The sequence below is a fragment of the Drosophila subobscura genome, chromosome J (genome assembly GCF_008121235.1).
Source record: "Drosophila subobscura isolate 14011-0131.10 chromosome J, UCBerk_Dsub_1.0, whole genome shotgun sequence".
Taxonomy (NCBI): domain Eukaryota; kingdom Metazoa; phylum Arthropoda; class Insecta; order Diptera; family Drosophilidae; genus Drosophila; species Drosophila subobscura.
Window position 1 is genome coordinate 10,751,807 of NC_048532.1, and position 23,781 is coordinate 10,775,587.

The 23,781-nt window shown below is 48.9% G+C and overlaps 7 protein-coding genes across 12 annotated transcripts; 5 read left to right on the plus strand and 2 right to left on the minus strand.

The window, feature by feature from the left end:
- Nucleotides 1-287: 287 nt before the first annotated feature.
- Nucleotides 288-1,922, plus strand: LOC117894107 (nuclear transcription factor Y subunit alpha). 3 transcript variants are annotated; one of them, XM_034800983.1, is made up of 2 exons: nt 288-422; nt 564-1,922. In XM_034800983.1, the coding sequence occupies exon 2, from the start codon at nt 624-626 to the stop codon at nt 1,734-1,736; it is 1,113 nt and encodes a 370-aa protein (XP_034656874.1). In that variant the 5' UTR covers nt 288-422; nt 564-623; the 3' UTR covers nt 1,737-1,922. The 3 variants fall into 3 exon arrangements, with proteins under 3 accessions (XP_034656874.1, XP_034656873.1, XP_034656875.1); XM_034800982.1 differs by having other exon boundaries at nt 347-484; XM_034800984.1 differs by lacking the exon at nt 288-422 and adding an exon at nt 485-502.
- LOC117894111 (trafficking protein particle complex subunit 3) lies at nt 289-2,961 on the plus strand. The gene is made up of 3 exons (XM_034800991.1): nt 289-422; nt 2,060-2,470; nt 2,608-2,961. The coding sequence occupies exons 1-3, from the start codon at nt 384-386 to the stop codon at nt 2,692-2,694; spliced, it is 537 nt and encodes a 178-aa protein (XP_034656882.1). The 5' UTR covers nt 289-383; the 3' UTR covers nt 2,695-2,961.
- A 313-nt stretch (nt 2,962-3,274) lies between these two features.
- On the minus strand, nt 3,275-10,914 carry LOC117894103. 2 transcript variants are annotated; one of them, XM_034800978.1, is made up of 5 exons: nt 9,779-10,914; nt 7,471-7,600; nt 6,939-7,041; nt 5,382-5,532; nt 3,275-5,283 (listed from the first exon to the last, which is right to left on the minus strand). In XM_034800978.1, the coding sequence occupies exons 1-5, from the start codon at nt 10,726-10,728 to the stop codon at nt 3,507-3,509; spliced, it is 3,111 nt and encodes a 1,036-aa protein (XP_034656869.1). In that variant the 5' UTR covers nt 10,729-10,914; the 3' UTR covers nt 3,275-3,506. The 2 variants fall into 2 exon arrangements, with proteins under 2 accessions (XP_034656869.1, XP_034656870.1); XM_034800979.1 differs by lacking the exon at nt 7,471-7,600 and having other exon boundaries at nt 10,369-10,908.
- On the plus strand, nt 5,695-7,093 carry LOC117894110. Of its 3 annotated transcripts, none has more exons than XM_034800990.1 (4): nt 5,695-5,756; nt 5,926-6,103; nt 6,166-6,322; nt 6,385-7,093. In XM_034800990.1, the coding sequence occupies exons 2-4, from the start codon at nt 5,962-5,964 to the stop codon at nt 6,851-6,853; spliced, it is 768 nt and encodes a 255-aa protein (XP_034656881.1). In that variant the 5' UTR covers nt 5,695-5,756; nt 5,926-5,961; the 3' UTR covers nt 6,854-7,093. The 3 variants fall into 3 exon arrangements, with proteins under 3 accessions (XP_034656881.1, XP_034656879.1, XP_034656880.1); XM_034800989.1 differs by having other exon boundaries at nt 5,735-5,756; nt 5,814-6,103; XM_034800988.1 differs by having other exon boundaries at nt 5,709-6,103.
- LOC117894109 (endochitinase A) lies at nt 9,035-23,506 on the plus strand. Its single transcript, XM_034800987.1, is given in 3 exon segments — nt 9,035-9,049; nt 21,364-21,488; nt 21,785-23,506. Coding segments are annotated over 2 exon segments (792 nt in total). The 5' UTR covers nt 9,035-9,049; nt 21,364-21,415; the 3' UTR covers nt 22,504-23,506.
- LOC117894102 (bromodomain-containing protein 4) lies at nt 11,187-17,248 on the plus strand. The gene is made up of 2 exons (XM_034800977.1): nt 11,187-15,570; nt 15,634-17,248. Exons 1-2 carry the CDS (start codon nt 11,618-11,620, stop codon nt 15,695-15,697), a joined length of 4,017 nt encoding a protein of 1,338 aa, XP_034656868.1. The 5' UTR covers nt 11,187-11,617; the 3' UTR covers nt 15,698-17,248.
- LOC117894105 (sorting nexin lst-4) lies at nt 17,577-20,236 on the minus strand. The gene is made up of 3 exons (XM_034800981.1): nt 19,367-20,236; nt 18,175-18,827; nt 17,577-18,111 (listed from the first exon to the last, which is right to left on the minus strand). The coding sequence occupies exons 1-3, from the start codon at nt 20,105-20,107 to the stop codon at nt 17,820-17,822; spliced, it is 1,686 nt and encodes a 561-aa protein (XP_034656872.1). The 5' UTR covers nt 20,108-20,236; the 3' UTR covers nt 17,577-17,819.
- Nucleotides 23,507-23,781: the final 275 nt, after the last annotated feature.

The following is a 23,781-nucleotide window of genomic DNA, read 5'->3' on the forward strand; positions in this document are numbered from 1 at the left end:
TTTAGTTCATGTAACTCTCAACAGATGGGCTAGAGCTTGGCGCCAAATCTGCGGCCTTTGGTTCCAATAACAACAATCCGAATGTCCGACTTTCTTTAGAAACTTGAACAAGTAGAACCTGGATTATGGACTTTGTTGTACCTGGCTTTCCACCAAGCCATTATGTTTTAGCTTTCTAAAAAGATGAAAAAAATGGTGGAATATGATATTCTTCGGTATATTTACGGTATATTTTGAAGATGCAATGGTATATTTTGGTATTTTTACGAGGCCCTGACGGTGTATTTGATCGGTAAATCCTCGGTCACACTGAACGCATAAATCTGAAAACGAGAGTTTTTTTCTAGTTTTATTTGACTTTTTGAAACTTAAATAAGCTAAAAATGTCTCGACAGGCCACCAGACTTGATGCCAAGAAAGTGGTAAGTTGAGAGAAGCCTGTGCACGCTGTGGGTAAATCGGTACGCTGCTTTCTAGTTGTAAGGTTAGTTTTGATTAGACTGTAAGTACACAAATATTGAAGTGCCACCCACCCTCAAAATCGGCTTCATTCGCTTTTCCAGTAAGTGTGTTGAGGGCTTGAGGGACACCAGTGATTGACCAAATAGCGCGTCCTGCGTGATATGGAAAACCATTTTAGCAGTACCCGCACCACAGCAACAATGAGCTCCGCTTCCGCCACCACCACAACCTCCAGCAACAACAACAACAACAGCAGCCAAAGCGCTGCCAGCAACAATGTGAATGTAAACACAGGCACTGCCACGGCCAACGCCGCAGCCGCCGCCGCCCAGCCGATTCAAGTGATTCCAATGCCAATGCTACCCACGGGAGCGGCACAGATTATAATCGGACAGCAGCAGGGACAGGCGACGGGAGGGCTGCAGCCGCAGTTGATTCCGCTGCAGGCGAACCAAATCATGCTGCAGGCGCAGCAGCAGCCACAGATGCAGTTGATGCAGCTGCCCGATGGCCAGACCATATTCTATCAGACTCCCACCATAACTACACTCGATCCAAACGCGGCAGCTGCCGCCGTGGCCTCCCAGCCGACTCCTCACTACCTCAACATCAATGGCCAATTGGTGCAAATTACTCCAGCGGCGACGGGCAACCAAGGAGCAAACGCGGGTGGTCAGCAGATCATCATGCTGCCGCAAGCGGCAATGGCCACAGTCAATGCAGCAGCCGCGAATGCTGCCCAAGCTGGCAACAGCGTTGGCAGTGTCGTCACCACGCAGCAGCAGCAACCGCAACAACAACAGCAGCAGCAACAACAACAACAACAACAGCAGGCGAATAATCAGGCAGCCGCAGCGTCGGCGAACAATGTGAGCGCCGATGCCAGCACCAGCACCACGGGGACAAACACAAACAGCGAGGACGAGAGCTCCAAGGGCGAGGCGGACGAGGAGCCGCTCTACGTGAATGCCAAGCAGTACAAACGGATACTTATAAGGCGGCAGGCCAGGGCCAAGCTGGAGTCGCGCATACCCAAGGAGCGGTGTAAATACTTGCATGAATCTCGCCATCGACACGCCATGAATCGGGCACGCGGCGAGGGCGGACGCTTCCATTCGGCGCAGGAGAAGGGCGAGTCCAGCTCGGACGGCGGCAGCCTGCCCATGGCACCCAGCAGTGTAACCCTCAGTCGGGGCACGGCGCGGGCACCGCCCAAGCTGATAGCGCCCCATCAAACGCCGAGCATAACGATAACGGCCATCAAGACGGAATGACCCTTGGAAATTGTAGATATTCGTAGAAACCAGACTAGATCATAGCACATAGAATTAAGCAATCACTCTGTGTCCTCCTCCCCCGCCACGCCCCGCCCCGTCCCACCACAACCCGCTCATCGCGTCCTATCTTCTGGATTGTACACAAGTCGAAATAAATTTGTATTTATTCTATAATCTCGCAAACTGCCGAATGGCAAATCAGGGGAGAATATTAGTCCCAATATTAATGCCTTTTTGCTGGTTCTGGATTGAATTTTATTTGCTGTCTGCTTTTTTTCTTTTCTCTCTTTTTGTACAAAAAAAAAATGATAAACACACAGAACTCAGAGTTCCTGACACTCACCTATGGGGCGCTGGTCACCCAAATGCTGCGCGACTTTGAGAACGTCGAGGATGTGAACAAGCAGCTGGAGCGCATTGGCTACAACATGGGCATGCGTCTGATCGAGGACTTTCTCGCCCGCACCTCGGCGCCGCGTTGCCTGGAGATGCGCGAGACGGCCGATCGCATACAGCAGGGATTTCGCATTTATCTGAACATTCAGCCCACCATCTCGAATTGGTCCGCGGCCTCCGATGAGTTCTCGCTGCTCTTCGACTCCAATCCGCTGACCGAGTTTGTGGAGCTGCCCGTGGATCTGACCAATCTGCGTTACAGCGCCATACTCAGCGGCTGTGTGCGCGGTGCCCTGGAGATGGTCCAGTTGGAGGTGCAGTGCTGGTTTGTGCAGGTAAGTTTTGTGTGGGAATACTTTGGTGTGGTGCTGGCTTTGGGTTATGCATTGTACGTGTGTGTGTGTGTGTGTGTGTGTTGTTGTTGTGGCATGTGCTGTGGCGTCTCACTCTCTCTCTCTCTGCTCTCTTGCAGGATCAACTCAAGGGCGACAATGTGACGGAGCTGCGCGTTAAGTTCGTGCGGCGTCTAGAGGAGGTCATACCAGCTGGCGAGGATTAGAAAACGAAGTGTGGATCAGAGCGTATATTAAGAGTTTTTAAGAGGGTTCAATAAAAGCACATTCTTTACGGATTAAAGCAGCAATCTATGTACTACATTCCGGAGCAGGAGCAACAGCAGGAGCAGCAGCAGGAACAGCATCAGCAGCAGCAATAATAATTCTATTAAATTTGGTTTAGTTTTTATGTTTTATTCGACTTTATACAAATGTTTTCTTCTCGGATATATATATAGATAGAGTACAGTAGAAAATATGTGTCGGGTTTATCATAAAGCGTTATAAACTCGGCCAAAAAATATATCAGTATCAAAATATTTTATACAATCTTCGATAGTTTATGATAATTATTGTTTTGTGTGTTAGTTAAAGAGAGAAAGTTGTTATATTTCACATGATTCGTGTTTAAGAACTAGAAACAACAAGAACAACTTTAGTTTTTAGGGGGCGGCAGAAGCGTTTCAAATATTACAGGAAGTTTGGTCTGCCTGATAAGGTTGCTCCACCTCTGAGTTTATTAATATATATTTTATTTATAGCAACGAGGCCTTATCTAGCTATTGTTCCGATGAGTAAGCCCCACCATTTTGTGATCCGACAGATCTTTCGCTTAAATGCACTCAAAACAGCTTGGACAAATTTTTAGATGTATTTTTTGTATCGTTTTTTATGTTCAACAAATGGGAAATACTTTTCACAGGCACAATACTTGATTACATATGATTGGTTTTAGGTTTTAGGTTTTGGTTTCGCTTTTGGTTCTTTGGAGTAGTGCTGCTGCTGCTTTCGGGTATTAGTGATATTTTTTCTTAGTTTAGTTCTGCTGTGGACAAAGCATTAGGTTTAGATTCCGGCGCGTCAGAACTTTGCGCAGAGCTTGCAGCGTTTTAATGCAGATAACCACGCAGCAGCCATTGGCCACACCCTCCGCGGGACTCTTGCATGTGCACGAGTTGCCCTTGAGCGCCGTTGCGGGTGCGCTGCTGATGACGGGCGGAGCTTGAACTGGGGCCTTGGCAGCGCAACAACTGGAAGCTGCAGGAGGCGGCGGCGCCGCTGCCTGTGAACAGCAGCCGCCAGTAGGCGTTGGTGGTGGAGGAGTGGCAGCCGCTGCACCACCACTGCCACAGCAACCGCCAGATGGGGTTGGTTCGGGCGCTGCAGCTGGCTTGGCTGCACAGCCGCAGATGCAACCGCTCTTGGCTGCTGGTGGATCTGGAGCAGGCGACTTGTTGGCTGCGCCACCGCCGCAGCAGCCACCACCACCGCCAGAGGAGGAGCTGCCACTGCCCATGGAAGCCAAGTTTTGCAATAGCAAAGCAACATCCTCGATGTTCTGGTTCATTTCCGCTTCGCGTTTACTCACTTTTTTGGTGGCCACGCTGCCGCATATACGCTTCCCCCCGTTCGCGGCGACAGTCGTTGTCGTCTTGGTCTTGGGCGCCGTCGCTGCACCGCAGTCGTCGCCGTGGCAGCTCTTGGTCTGATCACACTTGCAGTTGGTGCAATTGCAGATGCCAGCATCTGCAGTAATCTGCTTGAGCGTTGGCTTGTTGTCCCTGATGTCCAGCTCCACGAGGCCGGAAGCATCGCTGGGCACCTGGGCAGCCTGATGGAGCGTGGCCTGCAGCAGGGCGCTATTATTGTCAATGGTCATGAGAATATCGTTCAGCAGGGACTCCGTTTCCATGTCTTCATCGTTCACATAGCTGTCATGCTTGAGCAGATCGTCGATGTTCTGCTGATTCAGCTCCAGAGTGGGCGTCGGGGGCGTCACACTCGCGCCACTGGCCTTCATGTCCACGTCCATGGGCGGCGGTGGCATTGACAGCTCGCCCATGTTGCCACTCACAGCGTTGCCAAAGGCTGGCTTTAGGTCCACAAAACTGGGCATTTCAGTGGCCAGAGCCACACAGGCATCGGTGAGGGGAGCCATTGGAATGATGGGCTTGGAGACCAGGACGCCGGCATCAATCCACGGGCTGGGTATCTCCTCCTCGGCAGCGTAGGACAACTGATAGGCCTGCGATTGTTCGGGCAGGACAAACACATTCGGCAGCTGCTCGTGGGCGGTAAAGGTTTGTACTACCACGCCGCTGTCCGTGCTGGTCGTCTCCGAGCAGTGACTGCCTGGATTTATAATCAACATTTCTGTGTGCTGTGCCTCCGTTTCCGTGTCCACTTCTGCCTCCGCTTCCGATGGGGATGGTATAAGCTCTGCCTGTTCCTGCTGATTGTGTTCGGTGTGCGCCTGTTTCTGTGATCGCCTGGACTTCTTCTTGCCCTTGTTAATTAGCTGCCGCTGATGTGTCCTCTTGTGCGACTTGAGGCTGTGCGAGGTGCTGAACGACTTCTGGCAACTGTCCTCCTGGCAGGGATACGGCTTCTCGCCAGTGTGCGTCCGCTTGTGCGTCTTCAGGTGATGGGAGGCGGTAAAGGCCTTGCCGCAGGCGTCTTCGGGGCACTTGTAGGGTCGCTCCTGCGTGTGCGTACGCATATGCTTCTTCAGATCACTTAGCGTGGTGAAGCATTTCTGGCACATTTCACAATTGAATGTCTCGCCATTGTGTAGACGCAGATGGGCGTGCAATCTGATAAAGTGTCGGATCGTAGATTGATGATTAACACAGTGAATAAATACGACAGACTATGGGGCTATCAGCTCGGAAGAGTGGATGGGATTGCTCACCTGTAGCGCGTGTTGAATGCCTTATCGCAGCCGTTGACTTCGCACTCGTAGGGCTTCACCTTGGTGTGGACGCGTACGTGGATTTTCAGGCTGTACGATGTGAGGAATGCCTTGTTGCATCCATCCTCGGGGCATTTGAAGCTGTAGTCGCCTGGAATACACATAAAACATTCAATTCCATGGAGAAATTCTTAAAATCATTAACCGTTACAATTATATCATTCATTGTGCAGCACTGATACAACCATAAGTGTTGTCAAACAGCAAATAGCAGCTGTTCAACAAGATAGTATCGTATCGCATGCAATACAAATTTCCGTGCTTTTCCCACCTCTAAACTACGATGGATTGAAAATAATTTATTTTTCGTCGCAGGTTTGTTGATTTTCAAATTGATTGGATATAATGAGGCTGATAGGCCTTACCATACAGCTCAGCAAGTGCCTCCTCTTTTACCGCCGCCCGCTAAAGCCTCCCCGGCACCAGGTGTGAAGTATCCCAGCTCTCACCCTCCTGTTCATTTGATGCATTCATTTCGCCGCAGCGCATAATTTGGGAAAATAATTAAAAAATACCAATCATGTCCCACGATCTCGAGATCAAAATTATCAAAGCTGTTAAGCAGAACCCCTGCTTGTACAACAGCATGGACATTGGCTTTCGGAGTACCCTCAAACGAGGCAGGGCTTGGAGTCAGGTGTCCGACGCCTGCGGACTGACAGGCAAGTAGACACTTGTGTGCTTGCCGGTAAACATTGTTATTATTTTACATTACCAATTGTAGTTCGCGAATGCGAGCATAGGTGGAAGAACATGCGGGACCGTTTTGTGAAGCTTTGTCACCGGCATGGTGCTGGGGAACTTGAGAACACGAAAAACCTCACCCGACGGAACTTCTGCAATGAAATTAAATTTCTCAAGCGGCACATTAGGACGCGAGTGTACGTACTATGCCCAACTCCATATAATCTATAAAACCACATGCTCAAGCTCTCATTTGCAGGGAAAAAATAAAGAATGACATCGACGAGAGCAATTCGGACGAAGCAACAGAATCGAAGGTGCGCTGGCAGGAAAACGTAACGAACGAAGAGGGACACCTGAGCGATACTGCAGATATTATGAAACCCATCCACAGTGACAGCGAGGACGAGGAGCCATCTTCGCTTTTGAATGGCGAGAGCGCCGCTCCTTCAAACTCAAATTGCGCTGTTGCCCAGACAAAATTCATCAAAGTGATGAACCTGGTGGAGAATGTTCTGGAGAAACTCAACGAAAAACAGAGTGAACCAGAGAAATGCACATCGAATGATACGGATATGCCAGCAAGTCCCTTCTATTCGTATTTGGATAGCATATTGAACCAAGTGGATCTGCCAACCCGCAACGACATACAATTGAAGCTGCTCACTTTGGCGAACGAGCAAGTGCGAAAGGCTGGTGCCCACTCGAACGCAGAAGCCATACAATAAGCCTAAACAATAACTAAACTAGTCGTAAGTGTATCTATTTATAAAGAGGTGGTACCCCTTTTTTAAGTACCTTAAGCGTACGTACCTGTATGTGTCTTTAAATGCGTTCGCAGATTTCCGATTGTGCTGTAGCTGCGATAACAGTTCTCGTAGTTGCATCTATAGCGGCTCAGAGCCTCGTCCGAACTCTGTTCATGGGAAATAAGAACACATTAGATAAGATACAGCCACATCCGTATGCAAGAGTTAAGAAATTCGAACTATTTATGTGTATGTACAAAGTCGTGATCTGTCATTGGATGAATGTTTCATGCAGGATGAGTGTTTAGTGGATAAGAAACGAGAGTCTAGCTGAATGTGTTCAGCCAGAACGTGGTCTGGCGTCTGAACAAAGCAAACACTACGCACCGCGAATTGGTTAACAAACTTTGTTACACACGCCTACAACAACAAGAACGGAATTTGCAGCGTTGGAGGAGTAGGCTTCAGGCAGCGGGCTTCACGCTACGATTAGGATGGCGGCGAGTCGCTACAAAAAGCGTTAGGCACAGCAACAACGTTAGACATATATCAACAAATATAAGGCGGCTGCTGCTGCTATAAGGGGATTGGTGTACCTCGTATCCCAGGGCCATAAGCTGATCGTCATCGTCCCTTCCGCCCTCCTTGTGCAGGGCCTCTGGGTGTATGCAGTGAGCTAAATCATCGTCCTCGTCCGGCTCATTCTGATCATAATCTTCGACATAGCTGGAGAGGAGCAGGGTGAGAGAAACATTTAATGGATACGCTCGGGCGGCGGTTGGAAACAAATAGAAAATCGCATCGGGCGGAGCAATTCAATTTGGTGTCAGTGGGCCGTTAAGATCTTGTATGTATACACAATATGAAAACGCAACAAGTATATACAAATGTACGTATATAATATACATGTGTGTATGTTTATATATACAGCAGAGTTTGCGATTAGTAGTAGGGGGTTAGATCGGCAGCAAACAACAGCAAACGGAAAAACAATAGCAATCAGTGGAAAATAGCTGACGAATACGAAAAAAAAAGGGGGAAAAAATACATTCATCTGCAAAAAAACATTTCTCTTTGTGGGCATTAATAATCAGATTAATTAATATTTAATGTTGTCATGGTCAAAACACAACAAATACCAAGGAAAACAGACGACGACGACAGAGCGGCCACATAAACTATAGAGGAAAAAAATAATACAAGGGGTTTTTGAGTGCGTGGGCACTACGACGGCGGGCCGGGCTGGGTCCGGCTGGCATTCTGGCGTTCCGCTGACGGGCAGCGTGCGCTCCCAGCCCTCCCTCGCCCAATCCTCACGAGATGGCCACACAGCCCCGCGGGTGCCACGGGGACTGATGAAAAATGAGAAATATGATTGAGGGAACACTACTCATAGGGATAAAAATAGTAGAGTCGTCGTCGCCAAACAGCCAGCAACAAAGGGAAGGCGGAAGGAAGGCACAGACCAAAACACACAAAACAATATGGATGAAAAATTGAAAAATTATTGTAGCCGAGAATTGTGTTTTAAAGAAAAACAAGAAAAGCGACAATGTAGGGGGATCTATGCTAACACTATAATTGAATATCACTAAGAACTGAACAGAATTAGTCTCTAAAAAGTCACAATTAATTCTTACTGGATGCATGGAAATGTATCCAGAATTCTAATGGAATTTTCCATACAAAAGTGTTGGAAATCGATGAAAACATGGTGTAATCCATTCAATCTAATAGTTGTTGCTTATCAGAAAGATTCTATGAATTTAAAAGGGATGTGCCACGTAGTTTTATTTCACTTTTGACTAATTTGAATTATAATTGTGCTAGACAACAATTGACGAGGCTTTTCCGAACTTTACCCTTTGCCCAATAATATAAATAGAATTCCCTCCGCCCGTAAGTAGTGCCAAAGTGCTCGTCACTTTCCCTGTCTCTCAGTAAATCGAACTTTTACAGGGAAGAATGTTCTAGGGCAATGCGGGCAGTATTATTTCACAATGATTTCGTTTCGAATTGCCTTTAATTTGTAAACCGGCTCGGCTCCTCTTTTTAACACCAAGTGTGAATGAATTTTTGGGGCAAAATTCAAGCGGCTAACACATTTTAGACATAAATATACGAATACATACATTGAAATAAATATATATGTATGCATATATGCATAGATATATAGTACGATTAGGTGGAGTGGGTGGTTGGGGGGCGTAGAAATAATCTAAATGCGTTCATCGGCGCAACTATTTTTAGACCAAACAAATGATTTCGATACAATCATCAGAGTCCATTGCTAGGATCAGGAAAAGCACCGTTACAATAGTTCGAATATCGAAAAGGCATCAGGAGAAAGGAGAAATAGAAAGAAGTAGAGCCACCGCAGCAGCATGCACCGTTAGAATAATTCGAATATCGAAAAGGGATCAGAGGAGGAGGCAGTGTACACAAAACTCACGAAATCAGGCAATTAGCAACAACATGCAAACACTTTGGACACTTTGTCGGACAACGGACGGTGCGCCGCCGGTTGTAATAAGCAGAGCGGCAGCGGACACATTGGAATAGTTGAAATTTGCCAAATTTTCGACAAGCAAAGAGAAAAATATGAAAATTTTGTTTTCAGGTTTTCTGTTATTCTTTTTAGATTTTAAGGAGCGAGTGGCAGCCAAACAAAAAATATCAGACACGTCACGGCAGACGCTATTTTGTGTGTGGGCAGTGGAAAAATTAAGCAGCGGCAGCCGCGCCATCGAAGGCATGGCCCTGGGCGGGGGTCAGAGCACACACACCTGACGACGGCACATTATAATTGGAAAACTGCACAAACAATTCTAAAAATAATCTGTAATACTAGGGCGTGCAGCGGGAGCGGGGAGACATGCAGAAGCTGTTTTTGTGAGGGACTACCTCGTCTCAATAGTGAAATATGCCGGGGAAGTGGGCTCCGACGATCCCGAGTTGTGGTGGCTGCTGCTGCTGTTGTTGGGGTTCCCATTATCACAGTGCCTAGTTGTTGCTTCTGGGAGCGCCTCGGATGTGGTTAGCATGCTCAGGGACACCACAGTGGGCGGCTGGACCTGGACGAGCTTTTGGTTCTGGAACTGATATTCCAGCGTGAAGCAAATGTCGTCCAGGTTGTAGACCTGGCTGCTGCTCTCTTCGGTGCTCATGGTGGCTATCAGAGGGACTTCGGTGAGGCTTGTGGCAATTGTTTCTGTGTGCTGGTGCTGATGGTATGTGATGGGTATGACCGTGATGGGCAGGGGCGTGAGTGTGAGCTGGGATGGATCGGCGCCCATTGAGGATGAACTTGTGAGAGGGCGAAGTGTGAAGACATCGTCGTCGTAGTTATCGCCCTCCCGGTCGTCCAATCTGATGATGGTCTGTGTCTGTGTCTGCGCCTGCGGGACGTCTGTGAACAGGGCGTATGTGGTCGCCGTCGACATCTCATGGTCGTCCGTCTCGAGAGTCAAACCTAATTCTAATGGATTCAGCACCTGTTGCTCGCCGTTGGTGGAGCTGGTCGTGGATGCAACCGATGCCGATGTCGGAAGGCCATAAATGCTCAATATGTCGCTGTGTAATATGCCCGCCGATCGGTCGTCCGATTCCAGCTTGGGCATCAGCAGCGACGAAAGCGGTTTCCCCTCGAAGCTGGCGAAATCGAGCTGCAGTTCCGACGATGACGCAGTGGCGGGCGGCGAGCCCGACAGCGATGTGCGCGACGAGTTCGTATCGTAATCCCGGCTGTCTGATAACGAATTTCCATTGCTATTGGTCGACTTCCAGGTGTTGTGCTGGTAGTAGCGCTGTTGTTGTTCTTGCTTCTCCTCAATGCTGCTTATATTTGTATCCATTTTGTAGTATATTCACACACCCACGCACTCGGACACACCCGGACACGACGTAAACGAATGCAGTATGCAGTTCGGCGCACATAAAATGACACTGTGCAATGAGATATATACATATGTATATGTACGATTGCAAAAGAAATCAGAGATTTTCCATTAGTGAATGTGAATCCAATCAGAGCAACAACAATCCGACGTTTGATTCTACGTATCGATGCACAGAGCTGACTGCACAAAAATATCGGTATTTTTGTGCGATATACTGTATTTTACTTCGGAAAACACAATATAAAAAGATATACCCTATCTCTAAGTACAAAAATATTACATAAAATTAGTCAATGTTTCCAAAGATCGCAGGAAATGTTTTAAAACTATCTCAACGAAAACTCAGCTTCGCTGGGAATTCTCTGGGAGCTGTCGCAGAAAATCCAATTGGGACGTTCCACTCTGACACTTTCGTTTGGTATATTTCTGCGGTATATTCAACGATACTTCCGCGGCCACACTGCTGTATATACAAAATTCATTGATTTTGTCAACGTAAAAAAACAGAGCCAGCGCATAGCAGCACACAGAAGCGAAATATTAAAGTGAAGTTAACTGAATTAGAAACGCTGGTGGAAATGGTAGCAGCAATGAAATCGATGTGAACAAACTGGGCCGCGAGTAGCTGCACTGCCAATCAGAACTCTGCTCCCAATCAGAAGAAGAGAGGGAGAAGCGCGAGAGAAAAAGGCATACGGGTGCAAAAGGAAAAGCAAAAGGCAGAAAAAAACGTACAGAGCAATAGCAAAAGCGGGGAAAAATGCAATAGGGAGAGAATCAAATAAAATGACAATCGTTTTTCCACACTAACGTAGACGCAAAAGGCGCCGCGGCCGGCCGTAAAATGCCAAGGAACACTTGCGGGACAAGTGGATGCGTAGCTAACGGTAACGGCAACGACAACGACAACGATGACAACGGTAACGGTAACCAGGACGACAACCAAGAAGCCAGCAACGAGAGCGGGGGTGTCGGCATCGTCAAGCAGGAGTTCGAGGCAGCGCCACCCGTCTGCCACAGGAAGTCGGAGCGCCGAAGAGTAGCCCGCGACATCTTTCTGGTCTTCGAGGAGCAGCCGACCCGACGTCGTGGCAAGGGTGCACGCGGCAAGAACTCGCGGGCCAAGCGAAAGTTTGGCCACCTCAAGGTAGCCAATCCCCCGCGCATCAACAAGAACATATTGCGTGAGATCAAAACAGAACCAAAGTGCAGCAGCTCCGTTGTGGCAGAGCCAGTGACAGTGGTGCCACCTGCAGTGCCGCCACTGCCGCTAGCTCCAGCGCCGCCTTTTGCCGCCCTGCTGCCTGTAGCTGAGGGGATCAAGCAGCCAGCCAAGCCGCTACCACTCCCCCATCCTCGAGTGGCAGCAGTGAAAATTGAAACCAAAACAGCAGCAGCAGCAGCAGCATCAAATGCATCACCATCCAGAGCCCGAACAGAGCCGGCTCCGCCCACGGAGCGGAAGGAGGAGGAGCCGCCAATGCCTCCAGCTTCTGCCCATCGTCCTGTTTATGCTCGCAACCCTGCTCCAGCTCCCACTCCTGCTACCGTTCCTCCCAATCTTCCCACTCCCCCGACGACGCCCAGCGTAAATCCAATTTTCCTGTGGGTCAAGCAGGACGACACCAGAATCGTGGAGGTGCGCTGCGAGGACTACGACAAGAGGAATCGCATTCGCCTCACCAAGACCACAAATGGCTGGCGATCCATGCCGCGCACAGATGCCTCCTCCACGAGGATAGTCAAATTCTTCCACGGCTCTGCCGCACCCTTGATGAAGGTCAAACGTGAGCAGCAAAACGAGCAGCAACACGAAACCGAACTGGAGCACGAACAGGAACAGGACGAGCAGGAGCAGGAGCCAGAACCAGAGCCAGAGCTGGAAGTGGAGCGTGAGCCACAGCAGATGGCGGTGCCCACCATTGCTCAGAGTCTCCTGCACGACTGGGAGGACAGTGGAACCACTCAGCTGCCCGAAGAGTTGGAGGACGAAGAAGAACTGGATGAGGAGGAGCAGCAGCAGCAGCAGGAGGAGAATGAGAACGACCAGCAGCAGCATGACAATCTGGCTGCGGTGATTGAGGATGTTGTGGTGCGTCCAGCTGCCCAGCAGTCCCAACGGGCAATAACGCCCACGTCCACGCCCTGCTTTGATGGCCTGCTTCTCGATGGCGAGGAGACAAATGCCTCCACGAAGGCAACCAAAACCAACACGCCCACATATCAGAGTTCCACGCCCTCGCCCATGGAACTGCAGCTGTGCCCCAAAACGGGGCTGTTCCTGCCACAGGGCCAACTGGCGGCCATGGCCATGGCCACAGCCCCCGAGGCGGACAAGCCCTTGGCAGATAACGGAGTAGCTGGAGGAGGTGGAGGTGCCGATACCGTCGAGAGTCTCGATTGCAATACAAAGAATCTGAAAGATCTGCTGGACGATGCCGATGATCTGCTGCAGAACTGCAGCAGCGACAATGGCAGCAGCGGGGCCGATCTGCTCGACTCCCTGGTGAAGCGGAGCTGCGAGGACAACCTGGTGCAGGCGACTGGCCCGGGCTCCAATGGTGGCTCCACAGCCGTGGAGGGCGACGTCTCAACGGCCGGCGACGGTTTGGACTCGTTCTGCGTGGCCGATTTGGGCAAGGATCTGCCCAGCATGCTGCACATGGACAATGACGATGATGATGCACCCAAGTGCCTGTCCTTCAACGAGGCCGGGGAGATCGAGGGACTGAACGGTGAACTCTTCCTCGGCATTGCGGCCTTTGAGAAGCAGCAGGAGGAGATGGCACGCCAGGAGCAGCCGCAGCCGGCAACGCCCGCCACCGTGGAGCTGACACAGACACCCACGCCCACACCAACACCCACGCCGACGCCACCGATGCCAGAGATGGAAAAACAAACGTCGGCCGCCGCCTCTGCCGATGAGGCGCCCAAAGATCTGAGCTACAAGAAGCGCGAGGAGGTGTGTCCGCCCTCGGAGTCGCGCAGTCAGTGTGCGGTGACCTCCAGCTCGGATATACTCAAGTCGCCCGAGCGAGAGCTGCAGCTGCCGGTCACCTCCATACCAGCGGAGGTGGAGACCACCTCGGAGACGATCAAAAATCTCATTCTGGAGCAATTCCTCAAGCTGAACGGCAACCAGCAGCAGCAGGCACAGCAGGCGGAGCCCATGGATCTGGGCAAGGCGGGTCGGGAGGGCAAGTTGGAGACAGTCGTTGTCATCCACGACGACGACGAGGAGGATGGGGAGTCCAATCAGCCGCTGAAGAAGCGACCCAAGGCCAGCATAAAGATGGACAAGGACCCGGATGCCCTCACGCAGCTGAAGATGCTGATCAGCAATCCGCAGTGGAAGGTGCCCGATCCGATACTCGTGCCTAAGGATCGACTTGGTGCCGTGCTGGCCTCCCCCGCACGGGAGATTCCCCTGCTGCTGACCACCAGGCCAGAGCTGCGGCTGCCAGAGGCCTTTGCCTATCCGGAGATCATCCAGAACCCCAACATCCTAGTGGTGACCATGGAGCAGCTGGAGGCAATACTGAAAACCGAGGCGGAACAGGCCAAGGCCGCTCAGGGTGCCGATCCAGTGCAGATGCTCGCCGAGCATCATCCGCCGTTGAGCAAGGCCAGGAGTCCGAGTCCGCGTCCGCGGCCGAGCCCCAAGCACACGCAGACACACAAGGCAGCGGCACAGGCGCCTCCGTCTCAGCCAAAGCCACCGGTGGTGGCAGCACCTGTGGCACCCACTCCACCCTCGCCTGCCGACTCCAGCCTTTCGACATCCACACCTGCGGACCTGAATGCCACCACCTTGGCGCTGCTGCAACAGATGCTGTGGCTGCCCTACTTCGGACAGCTGTCGCAGGAGCTCTTCAAGACCATCAAGGATCCCCTGGGCATGCAGAGGAAGTTCATGAGCAACCTGCTGCCGCTGTACAACAGCCAGTTTGGGCTCCAGCATCTCGACGAGCTCTACAAGCATTGTCTCAAACAGAAGGCAGCCGGGGAGCAGCCTACAGTGTCCAGGGGGTCCACTCCAGCGGCGGCTACGTTGGCGGTCCCTCATCCACCGCTTCCACATCCGCCTGTAGCTGTAGCGCCGCCGGTTCCGCCCGCAACTGCAGCCACGAATGCCTTTGGGGTCAATGGCTTTGCCAATCCCATGGAGCTGGCCATCATGCAGAAGTTGCTGCAGCCGCAGATGCCAAATTTTCTCAACTGGGAGGCCACAAAGGATGCTGCGGCTGGCTCTGGCTCAGGCTCGGCCTCATCTTCCTCGCATCACCATCATCACCAGGAGCACAAGCGGCCCCGCCGGGATCCCGAGTCTAAGCCAAGTGCAGCTGCTGTCGCTCCACCTGCCGCTGTGCCTGCTCCAGCAGTTCCTTCTCCGGCGCCTGCTCCTGCTCCGGCTGAGCACAAGCCGCGACTGACGTGCAAGTCCCTGTCGAATCTGCTGGAGCCCGAGCCCATTGTACCGCTGCTCAATGTACCCTTCGACAGCCTGCGTCGCTCAGCAGTGGCAGGGCATGGGCCAAAGACGGGGCCGGAGCAGCAGCAGCAGGCCAAGGAGGCGAATCCTGGACGCTTGCTGCGCTCCAGCAAGGCATGCGTCACGTACAATCCCCTGGAGCATGTCAAGCAGCAGATTCAGCAGCAGCAACAGCACTCGCAGCAGCGGAAGCGAGCCACGAGCAACATGCTCGGCCAGGATGCCCACCAGCAGCAGCAACAGCTGGCTGCCAGTGCGGCGGGCATGGATGCCAATTCGGCCCTCTGGCATCCCCTATTCGGAAGGTAAATATCTGTCTGGCATCCACTAGTGTTCCTCCCTTAATTTGAACTCCTTCCTCGTTGCAGCAATCCCAAGCAGGGCTACAACAGCCCCTGGCAGTGGACGACGGTGACGGCAACTGGTGAATGACAGTCAAGCCGGGCTCCCAAGGAGCCAGCACCTGCATCGGTCGCACGGACAGCCAGCTACGAGGAGCAACAGCCGGACTACAGCAATTACCATGCGAAACTTCAGCAATTGCAGCAGCAGCAGCAGCAGCAGCAGCAGCAGCAGCATCAACATCCACCAGCCAATAATCAAAATCACAGCAACAGCAATAATAGTAGCAACAAATTTTGTTATCCCACGGCATCGGCGGCGGCCATGGAGAATATGTTCCAGAACAATCAGATGGCGGCAGCGTATCTCTATCAGAAGGAGAGCGGAGCAGAGGCAGCCGCCAACTATATGTCGGAGCAGGGCTACTGGCAGCAGCATGCGCAGCAGCAACAACAACAGCAGCACCAACAGCAACATGCACAGCAGCAGCAGCAGCAACTGCAACAGCAGCAGCAACAATGGACCAGCAATGGCAGCAGCAGCAGCAGCAACAGCCAGCGGAGCAACAACTATGCCAACAATTATGCTGCGGCGGCAGCGGCATCCATGTACATGCAACACTTCAATCCCTACATGCAGCAAAAGGCGGCACTGCTGGCGGAGAAGGCTGCCCAGGCGGCGGCCCAAGCAGCAGCAGCCTCATCGGCGTCACAGGGCGGCAGTGGCAACAATAAGCACGGACGCTTTGGAGGGGACTACGGTTAGACGGCTTTATAGATGGACAGATGGAGGTGCTCGATCGGAACTCTTGCATATTACACATAAACATATAGGCAGATACTATCTATATACATTAACTATATATATAGAGACAAGGCGTTACTGCCAGGAATTGCTAAGGGATAGAACCCATGATGATATGATGATTTTTCCTTTCATTTCATAAAACAGGAACAAGCAACAGCAACAACAAGGTAACCGGAAAGCAACAACAATAATTTATAACACAAAACAAAATGGCAACAAAAAAATGCAAAACAAAAAAAAACAAAACAAAAAACATAAAACAAAAAACTTAAATTGAATTAGTAAAAATTTGTTATTGGTAGTTTGTTAAAAAAATCCGAAGAGAAAAAGATGAAAAAAAAAACATAAAAAACATAAACAAAAAATATTGTAGAGACAAAAGCGGAAGTCAAAAAATGGATGAAAAAAAACCTAATTATTGTATTATTGTTAACCAAAATCTATTATTATTATTATTATTATCTCAAGCTGCGTTATATTATTATTATTATTATGAACTCGTGTATGGTCTGTACATAGCGTTTTTATCTAGATGTATTACACTTAGTGGAGTCCCCCCCCGTGCCCCTATCCACAAACCAAACCTCAATCTTGCATCTCCCTCCTTCCCCAGTCGCAGCGCTAAAAGGCAAAACAGCAATTTTTGTATTCATTCCGAAATGTTCTACTACTTCTACTTATATTTTTCTTTTTTTGTGTTTATACTAGTTATTATTATGCTTATTATTTATGAAAAAACAAACGATGGAATGGAATGGAATGGAAAAAACAAACCCCTTAAAATGTGCAATCTAACATTTATGTTTTTAGGCAAAAACGGAAACAATACAATACGAAAAGAAACAAAAAACCAAAACCAAAACGCATAAATCACAACAAATTAAGTGGCATGAGAAATGTGAGGAAGGTGGAAAATAAAGAGAACCCTTTTAGAGAATTTCGCTGATAAAGGCAACAGAATAGCAAAAAATAAATTTAAATGAGACTTTTTCATGGGCAATCAACGGCAAATCGCTTTCACTTTCAACACCACCAAATCGAAACAGAGTGTTCTTTTGCATTTGTATAAATATATATATATATATTTGTATGTATATTTGCATTTGTATTTCAATTAATCGGAGGTGTATAATAGGGTTAGGTTACTCGTATAAACTTTAACTTCTCTGTGTGTGTGTGGGTGTGTGTGAGTGTGTATAAATACGCAACTTTTTACTTACAAACAACACCTACTTGAATATCTCATTATTGTTTATCGTTTATCGTTAAAACCGCGTTTAATTTAGAATCTATCCTTAAAGCATTTCAAATGCAGCGCGTGCGAATGTTTTCGGAATTTGTGCTCTCCGTGCATTTATTGGTTTCATTTGTTGTTGTTTCCTGATCCACGCTACGTGGCTGCGGACTATTCAATCTGTCGATTGGCTTCCTGCAGACGCGCCACCACACCCTGATAGAACTTGATCTGCTCCGCAATGAAGTTCTTGAGTGTTTGCTTCAAGTGGGTGTCGCGCTCGGCTTTGAAGTGCGTCAGTTCGGCCAGCACCGTGTAGGAGACGACATCAGTGCGCCTGTTCACGTCCTGCAGCTGGGCATTGCTCATCTTGCCCTCGGCCGTCGAACGCTCGCAGTCCTTGCGCTTCTGTATAGCTCCCTTGTGAGTGGAGAAGATGTCCGGAAAGCAGCTCAGAACGCCCCTGTAAGTGGGAAGAAATTGGAATTTTAGAATCATCCACAATCTAAGTGAAAGCCGAACCCACCTGTAGATATGCAAACGATCGGATAGTGGAATCCAATCGTGCTTGGGCTGATCGCCGAACGCCTGGCCAACGCCTATGAAGATGCCGCCAATGCGTCCCACGCTCTCGGACAGCGGGACAGCATTGCGGGTGGGTGCTCGTCGCTCATCGATCGCCAGGGCCTTGGCCAGTTCGGAGAGACCATCGCCAATGCGCTGAAATTCCTTTTTACTCTGCGACATGGATCGCTTGGCCATGTCGTTGGATATGTTGTTGAGGTTGCGCACGGCCGCATCCATGTTGTGTATGAACTGCGTTCCACTCTCCAGCTGGGCGTCCACCTTCGAGTGCAGCAGATTCTTATCCGGTGGCGCAATGGCCAGGCAGTAATTAACGCCCCCATAGGGATCCCTCTCGGCCTTACGCTTGCCCGACTTCCAGATCTTCTCGTCCCGGCAGGTCAAAAAATGATACCAAACCTCGCACTTTGAGATGACCGGATGGCGGCACACCCAGTCAACAAACTCCTGCAGCTGGACGCGTCGATGCTCCACAAACTGTTCCTCATAGCGGCCAGAGATCTGCTTGTCCGGTAGCGGTGGCACTGGGATCAAACAGAACTTATCCACCAGTCGTTCGTGCAGCCAATCAAAGTGCTTGTAGCGACGCGACACCTAAATAAAGAAAGGGAAACCCAGATTAGAAACAAACAATCAAATGTAACAGAAACGGGGAGGCAAGCGGAGTGTGGCGGAATGCGCACTGCGCTGCGCTGAGTCATGAAACAATCATTGAGTTGGCTACCAGTTGGTCAGTCAGAAATTACCCCACAAAAAGAAATTGCCTCAGCTGTGGCCTGGCATGGAATTCCTTCCATGCACACCGATGACGGAATACTCTAACACTCAATCAATCAATCAATTGCTGTTGATTGTCAATAAAGAAAGGTGTCTACCCATTTCCCCCTTGCAAGTGTTATCCTCCATTTTCCACTGGCATTATCACATGACCCAAACTTAATTACCCTCAAACAAAGGGAGGGTACAGCAGTCAAGAAGCAAAATTATCATTCGCCAAGAGACAGCCACACATTCTCGCACCCCTGCCCCCCACACCACACCCCACCCAACACGCAATGGGCGCTGCTTTATCGTATTGTTGTTAATCATGGCGATAGCAGAGCGTCGAGCTCTGGATACGAGCGACCACTTACGGATATGTTATTGAAGCTAGGCGTCAGCTGGTAGGCAATAAACGTTTTCATTCCCTTGAATTTGGACTCTTTCTTGGGGCTGGCCACAATCACGGAGTAGGGTGTACCGCTGTGCGTCCACTGATAGATGGAGTCCTCCAGCTGTGTGATGTACGCCATTTCGCAGTCGGGAATCTTCTCTTTGTTGCTGGAGAGGCCGAGTATGTACGAGTCGGAGCTCTTGGCGAACATGCCCTTCTTCATGGTGGCCGTGCTGGCAGCGGTGGACGCCAGCGACAGGGTGTCGTCACTGGGCGCAACAGGTAGGTGCTTGTTGTCGTAGTCGCTGGTGGAGTGCGATAGGCCGCCAGCGCGAGCTGCTTGGCCAGCGGCGCGGCCACTGGGTCCAATCTCTGAGTAGGTATCGTTGTCATCGCTCCAGTCATCCTCGTCGTCCCAATTGCTGCCATCGTCGTCGGCCGTCTGGTCGTAGCGCGGCGGCGCTGGCGCTGTAAAGGGATCCGCCACCGGGGGCACCGGAGTGGCAGTGGCTGCGTTCAGCTTTTGGGCCTCCGCTGCCGACAGCACCTCCACGTAGGCCGCTGGAAACAGCCCCACTTCGCCGCGACTGTTTTTGCCCTCCCACCAGCCTTCACCCACATCACTGCGCGTCACAGACAACACTTCGCCCGTGTTGATCGAGAGCTCCGACGAGCCAGGCTCGCCGCTGAAGTCGTACATGGCGCGCACGTACGAGGTCATCTTTTCTTATTGCACTGTTTCCTTAACACAAGATTTTATCTTAAATCCACGGGGTCCATAAAGAGATGGAAAATTTAGTTTTTAGTTTCGTGGGGCTGAGTAATATAGGTATGAGCAGTGTGACCGCGGAGTTATCTATAAAAATACTGACTCTTGGAAATATAACGAAACATACCTTTCCATTTTCAAAACATACCGTAAATATACCTATGAAAACCATGACTTTGATTTTCTGTTATTAATTTTTTGCAAGCTAAGATTCTCAGTCTATAAACTATAGTTGTATGATATTAACGAATCAATTGCCCACAAGACTGACTAGTTTTCAGGACGTCTCCTTTTTGGATTGTTACATTATAAAGAATTTTTAACGGGTTGCATTTTGTAAACAAACGAATAACAGTGTACCCAGAGCATACACTTTGCCCACTTTGGTCATACTTGGCACAGAGCGAAATACATGGCAAGAAATGTAATAAACATGTGTTTATAAATTGATAAAATCAGTACCGAGTATAAGATTAATCAATTATAATAACCTTATAATCAGTTTTCGTTCGACTGCATTAATAAATTTAAAATCGTATGCTGTCGAACAAAAAAAACAGGGTTCATTTTCCATCGTTGTCATGGGAATATCACCCTATTTAGGTCACACACCTTGCACCGTAATGTAGAAATGCCATAAATGTCATGTAAATAAGTACACTGCCGCTTCCACTAGCGTGGTATGAAAAAATGACGGCGAAACTTGTCAATAAATACATAAATATGTAATTAATACGTAGCAAATGTGTAGTTAGCATGTAGTTACCAAGCAAAACATGAACTTTGTTCAATGTTTGATGGACGTTTCTTTATTAAAACTTATTTTATAGGTAATCAAATGAAAACGAGCAACTTCAAAACATATAGTCTTGTATAAAATTGATCTGTTGCTTAGATAAAATTATATGTTCGGCCCGCAGAGCTCCAGCTAGCAAGTAATCTTAAGCCGAATATCAAAATCGAAGAATTTAAACGAAATCACGGAGAGCAGCGCTGCCGGCGTCGCTGCTTTGATTGAATTCATTTTAAAGAAGAAAGAAATTCTTCAATTGCGCGTTGCATTTCATTTGTTGGTGAGGAATCGGCTCTCCAGAAGTTGTGCAATAGTCATATTTAAGTGCTGTGTACACCCGTATCCTACTGGGGACACTAATTTCCCATTGCAGTCAATAGCAATCGCTAGCTCTAGAAGTTACTTTTGTGGGAAGGAACAAATAAGTCGGACGTGCAGTTTTCACGACAAATCCACAGCACAGCAAAATGAATCGGCAGGCGAAATTCCTTATCTTGTGCCTATTTGTTGGCCTCTTCTCCTCGAACTTGTGCGATGATGGTAAGAAACAAGGAAATCCCATTTAATTATGTATATTTAATGTGCGTGCGTGTACATATGTGAGTTTTGCATGTTGGTGTGGGTGTATGCGTGTGGTAAACGTTCATGCATGTGTGTACAAACACATGCACATATGGAGGGGAATATGCGTATTTATTTGCATTTTAAATGTCAAGATTGTGGGCGATGACGAATGGGGAAGAAAGGGCCCTGGAGCCCAAGAATCGCATTGATATTCGGAGAAAACTTTCTACCCAAAAACTGTGATGAAATATTTATGCGTATTCGTTTCGCAGCTACAGCTGGATCTGTGGGCACCACCACCGCCACGCCGGGTGACGTTACTACTGTTCCTGTCCCAGATGATAAGAATACCACCACAACTCCTACAACAACAACATCGACAACCGAGAAGACAACGGTGCCAACAACCACTACGGAGAAAACTACAACGAGCACCACTCCGGCAACAACTACAACTACAACTACAACCACAGCGCCCAACACCACCACATCCACGTCCAGTACAACATCTTCAACAACGCCAGCAACGACAACCACTACTACGACTCCGCCACCAAACTCTACAACCACTGTGGCCCCAAATACATCGACCACGCCCGCTCCGACGCCAACGCCATCGCCGTGTCATGGCTTCAATGGATCCTCTTTCATTGGTGGCATCGTGCTGACCCTGGGACTGCTCGCCATCGGCTTGGTGGCCTACAAGTTCTACAAGGCCCGCAACGAGCGCAATTACCACACTCTTTGAGCCGCCACAGCGTTTACGTCGGCATTCAATGCGGCCGGAGCCGGAGCGGCGGCAAGCAGCAACAACACCGCCACGGATGCCGAACGTGTGCGCTTTGTTCAGCCATCAATACCATTGCGATCGCCACCGGCACAGCCGCCACCTCCTCCACCAACCGGAGTCATTGGCGGTGCGGCAGCAGCCACGCATTCAACTCCCCAAAATTGCTCGCCTTCAGCCAGAGATCGACTGCTGCATACGTAATTTACTCTCGGGGTATATATAATATATATTATTACAATATTATTGCTATCCAAAGAGCCCCCCAACGCCCCAACTTCACCTACTCCCAAACAGTCGTATCGTATCTATCACACAATCCACACAGTCGCAGCCCTTGTCCTTTGACATTCAGCTTTATTGGTTCTCAATGTGAATTCTTTCCTTATCAGCTATACCAGAATATTATAAATACAATATTTGTCTTGAATGATTCATAAAAAGTTTTTGCAAACTCAGTTTATCAGCAAACTGAGCGGATGTTCCAACGCCTTATTGAAGAGCCTTGGGAGCTGGGGCTGCACAGCTCCCCTGGTTGACCGAGACGAAGAAAGCGGAGAGAAGAAAGAACAGAAAACAGAGAGACGAAAGAACAAATATAAAACAGCAAATATGTGAGACTGCTTGATAGCGCGAGACAGGATGATGATGAAGTGAACAGAAATCGATAGGAGACGGCTTTGGTTTCTGCAATGCATAACTAGAGCTACGCTACGAAAAGGGAGAATATAAATTTTGATTATATTTACACACAACTTTTGAAAAACTAAAACAATTCATTCTAGCAACTAAGAATATTTACTATCTTAACGAGCTACACATATATACAACAAAAAGGAAACGCGTGTCTATTCTCCTCCTGCATTAATGTGCATTTTTATATTTTTATCGAATATAATCCTTACCGTTGAGTTGCCCCCATTTTTATCAGCCCCTCCCCCCATTAACGGGTATATACATTTAGTCCTCCCACTCTTCAGATTTTGAAATATTGCTAAAAATCAATAAAGCGTCACACGATTACGATGCACAGAGGGGGGGGCCCAGTGACAGGAACAGGAACAGGGACGATGGCAATGCAGCTGTGCCTGTGACCGCTGTCAATGATATAATACATACGTTTATATGCAATATCAATATGTATATCAGAGAGCAGGTCTATTGGAACCAAAACATTATGTTAAATACATACATACATATGAGTATATGCGAATGTTGAATATTTTGTATTAGGATTGAAACTACACATATGAATTACCATTTTACCTTTACCTCTATCTCTACCTACTAACCCGCTTATTGTTGGAAACACCTTTGAAACTGCAAACAGTCGTCAAGTTTATGCAAGCAAACACGAGAACACTCTTCTCGGTTCACATGGAAATCAAATCTCATAATTATATAAGCTAAAAAGTAACCAATCTATGTATATCCAGTAATTCACTCAGCCGGCTTACAACAAATATATGTATGTATACATAT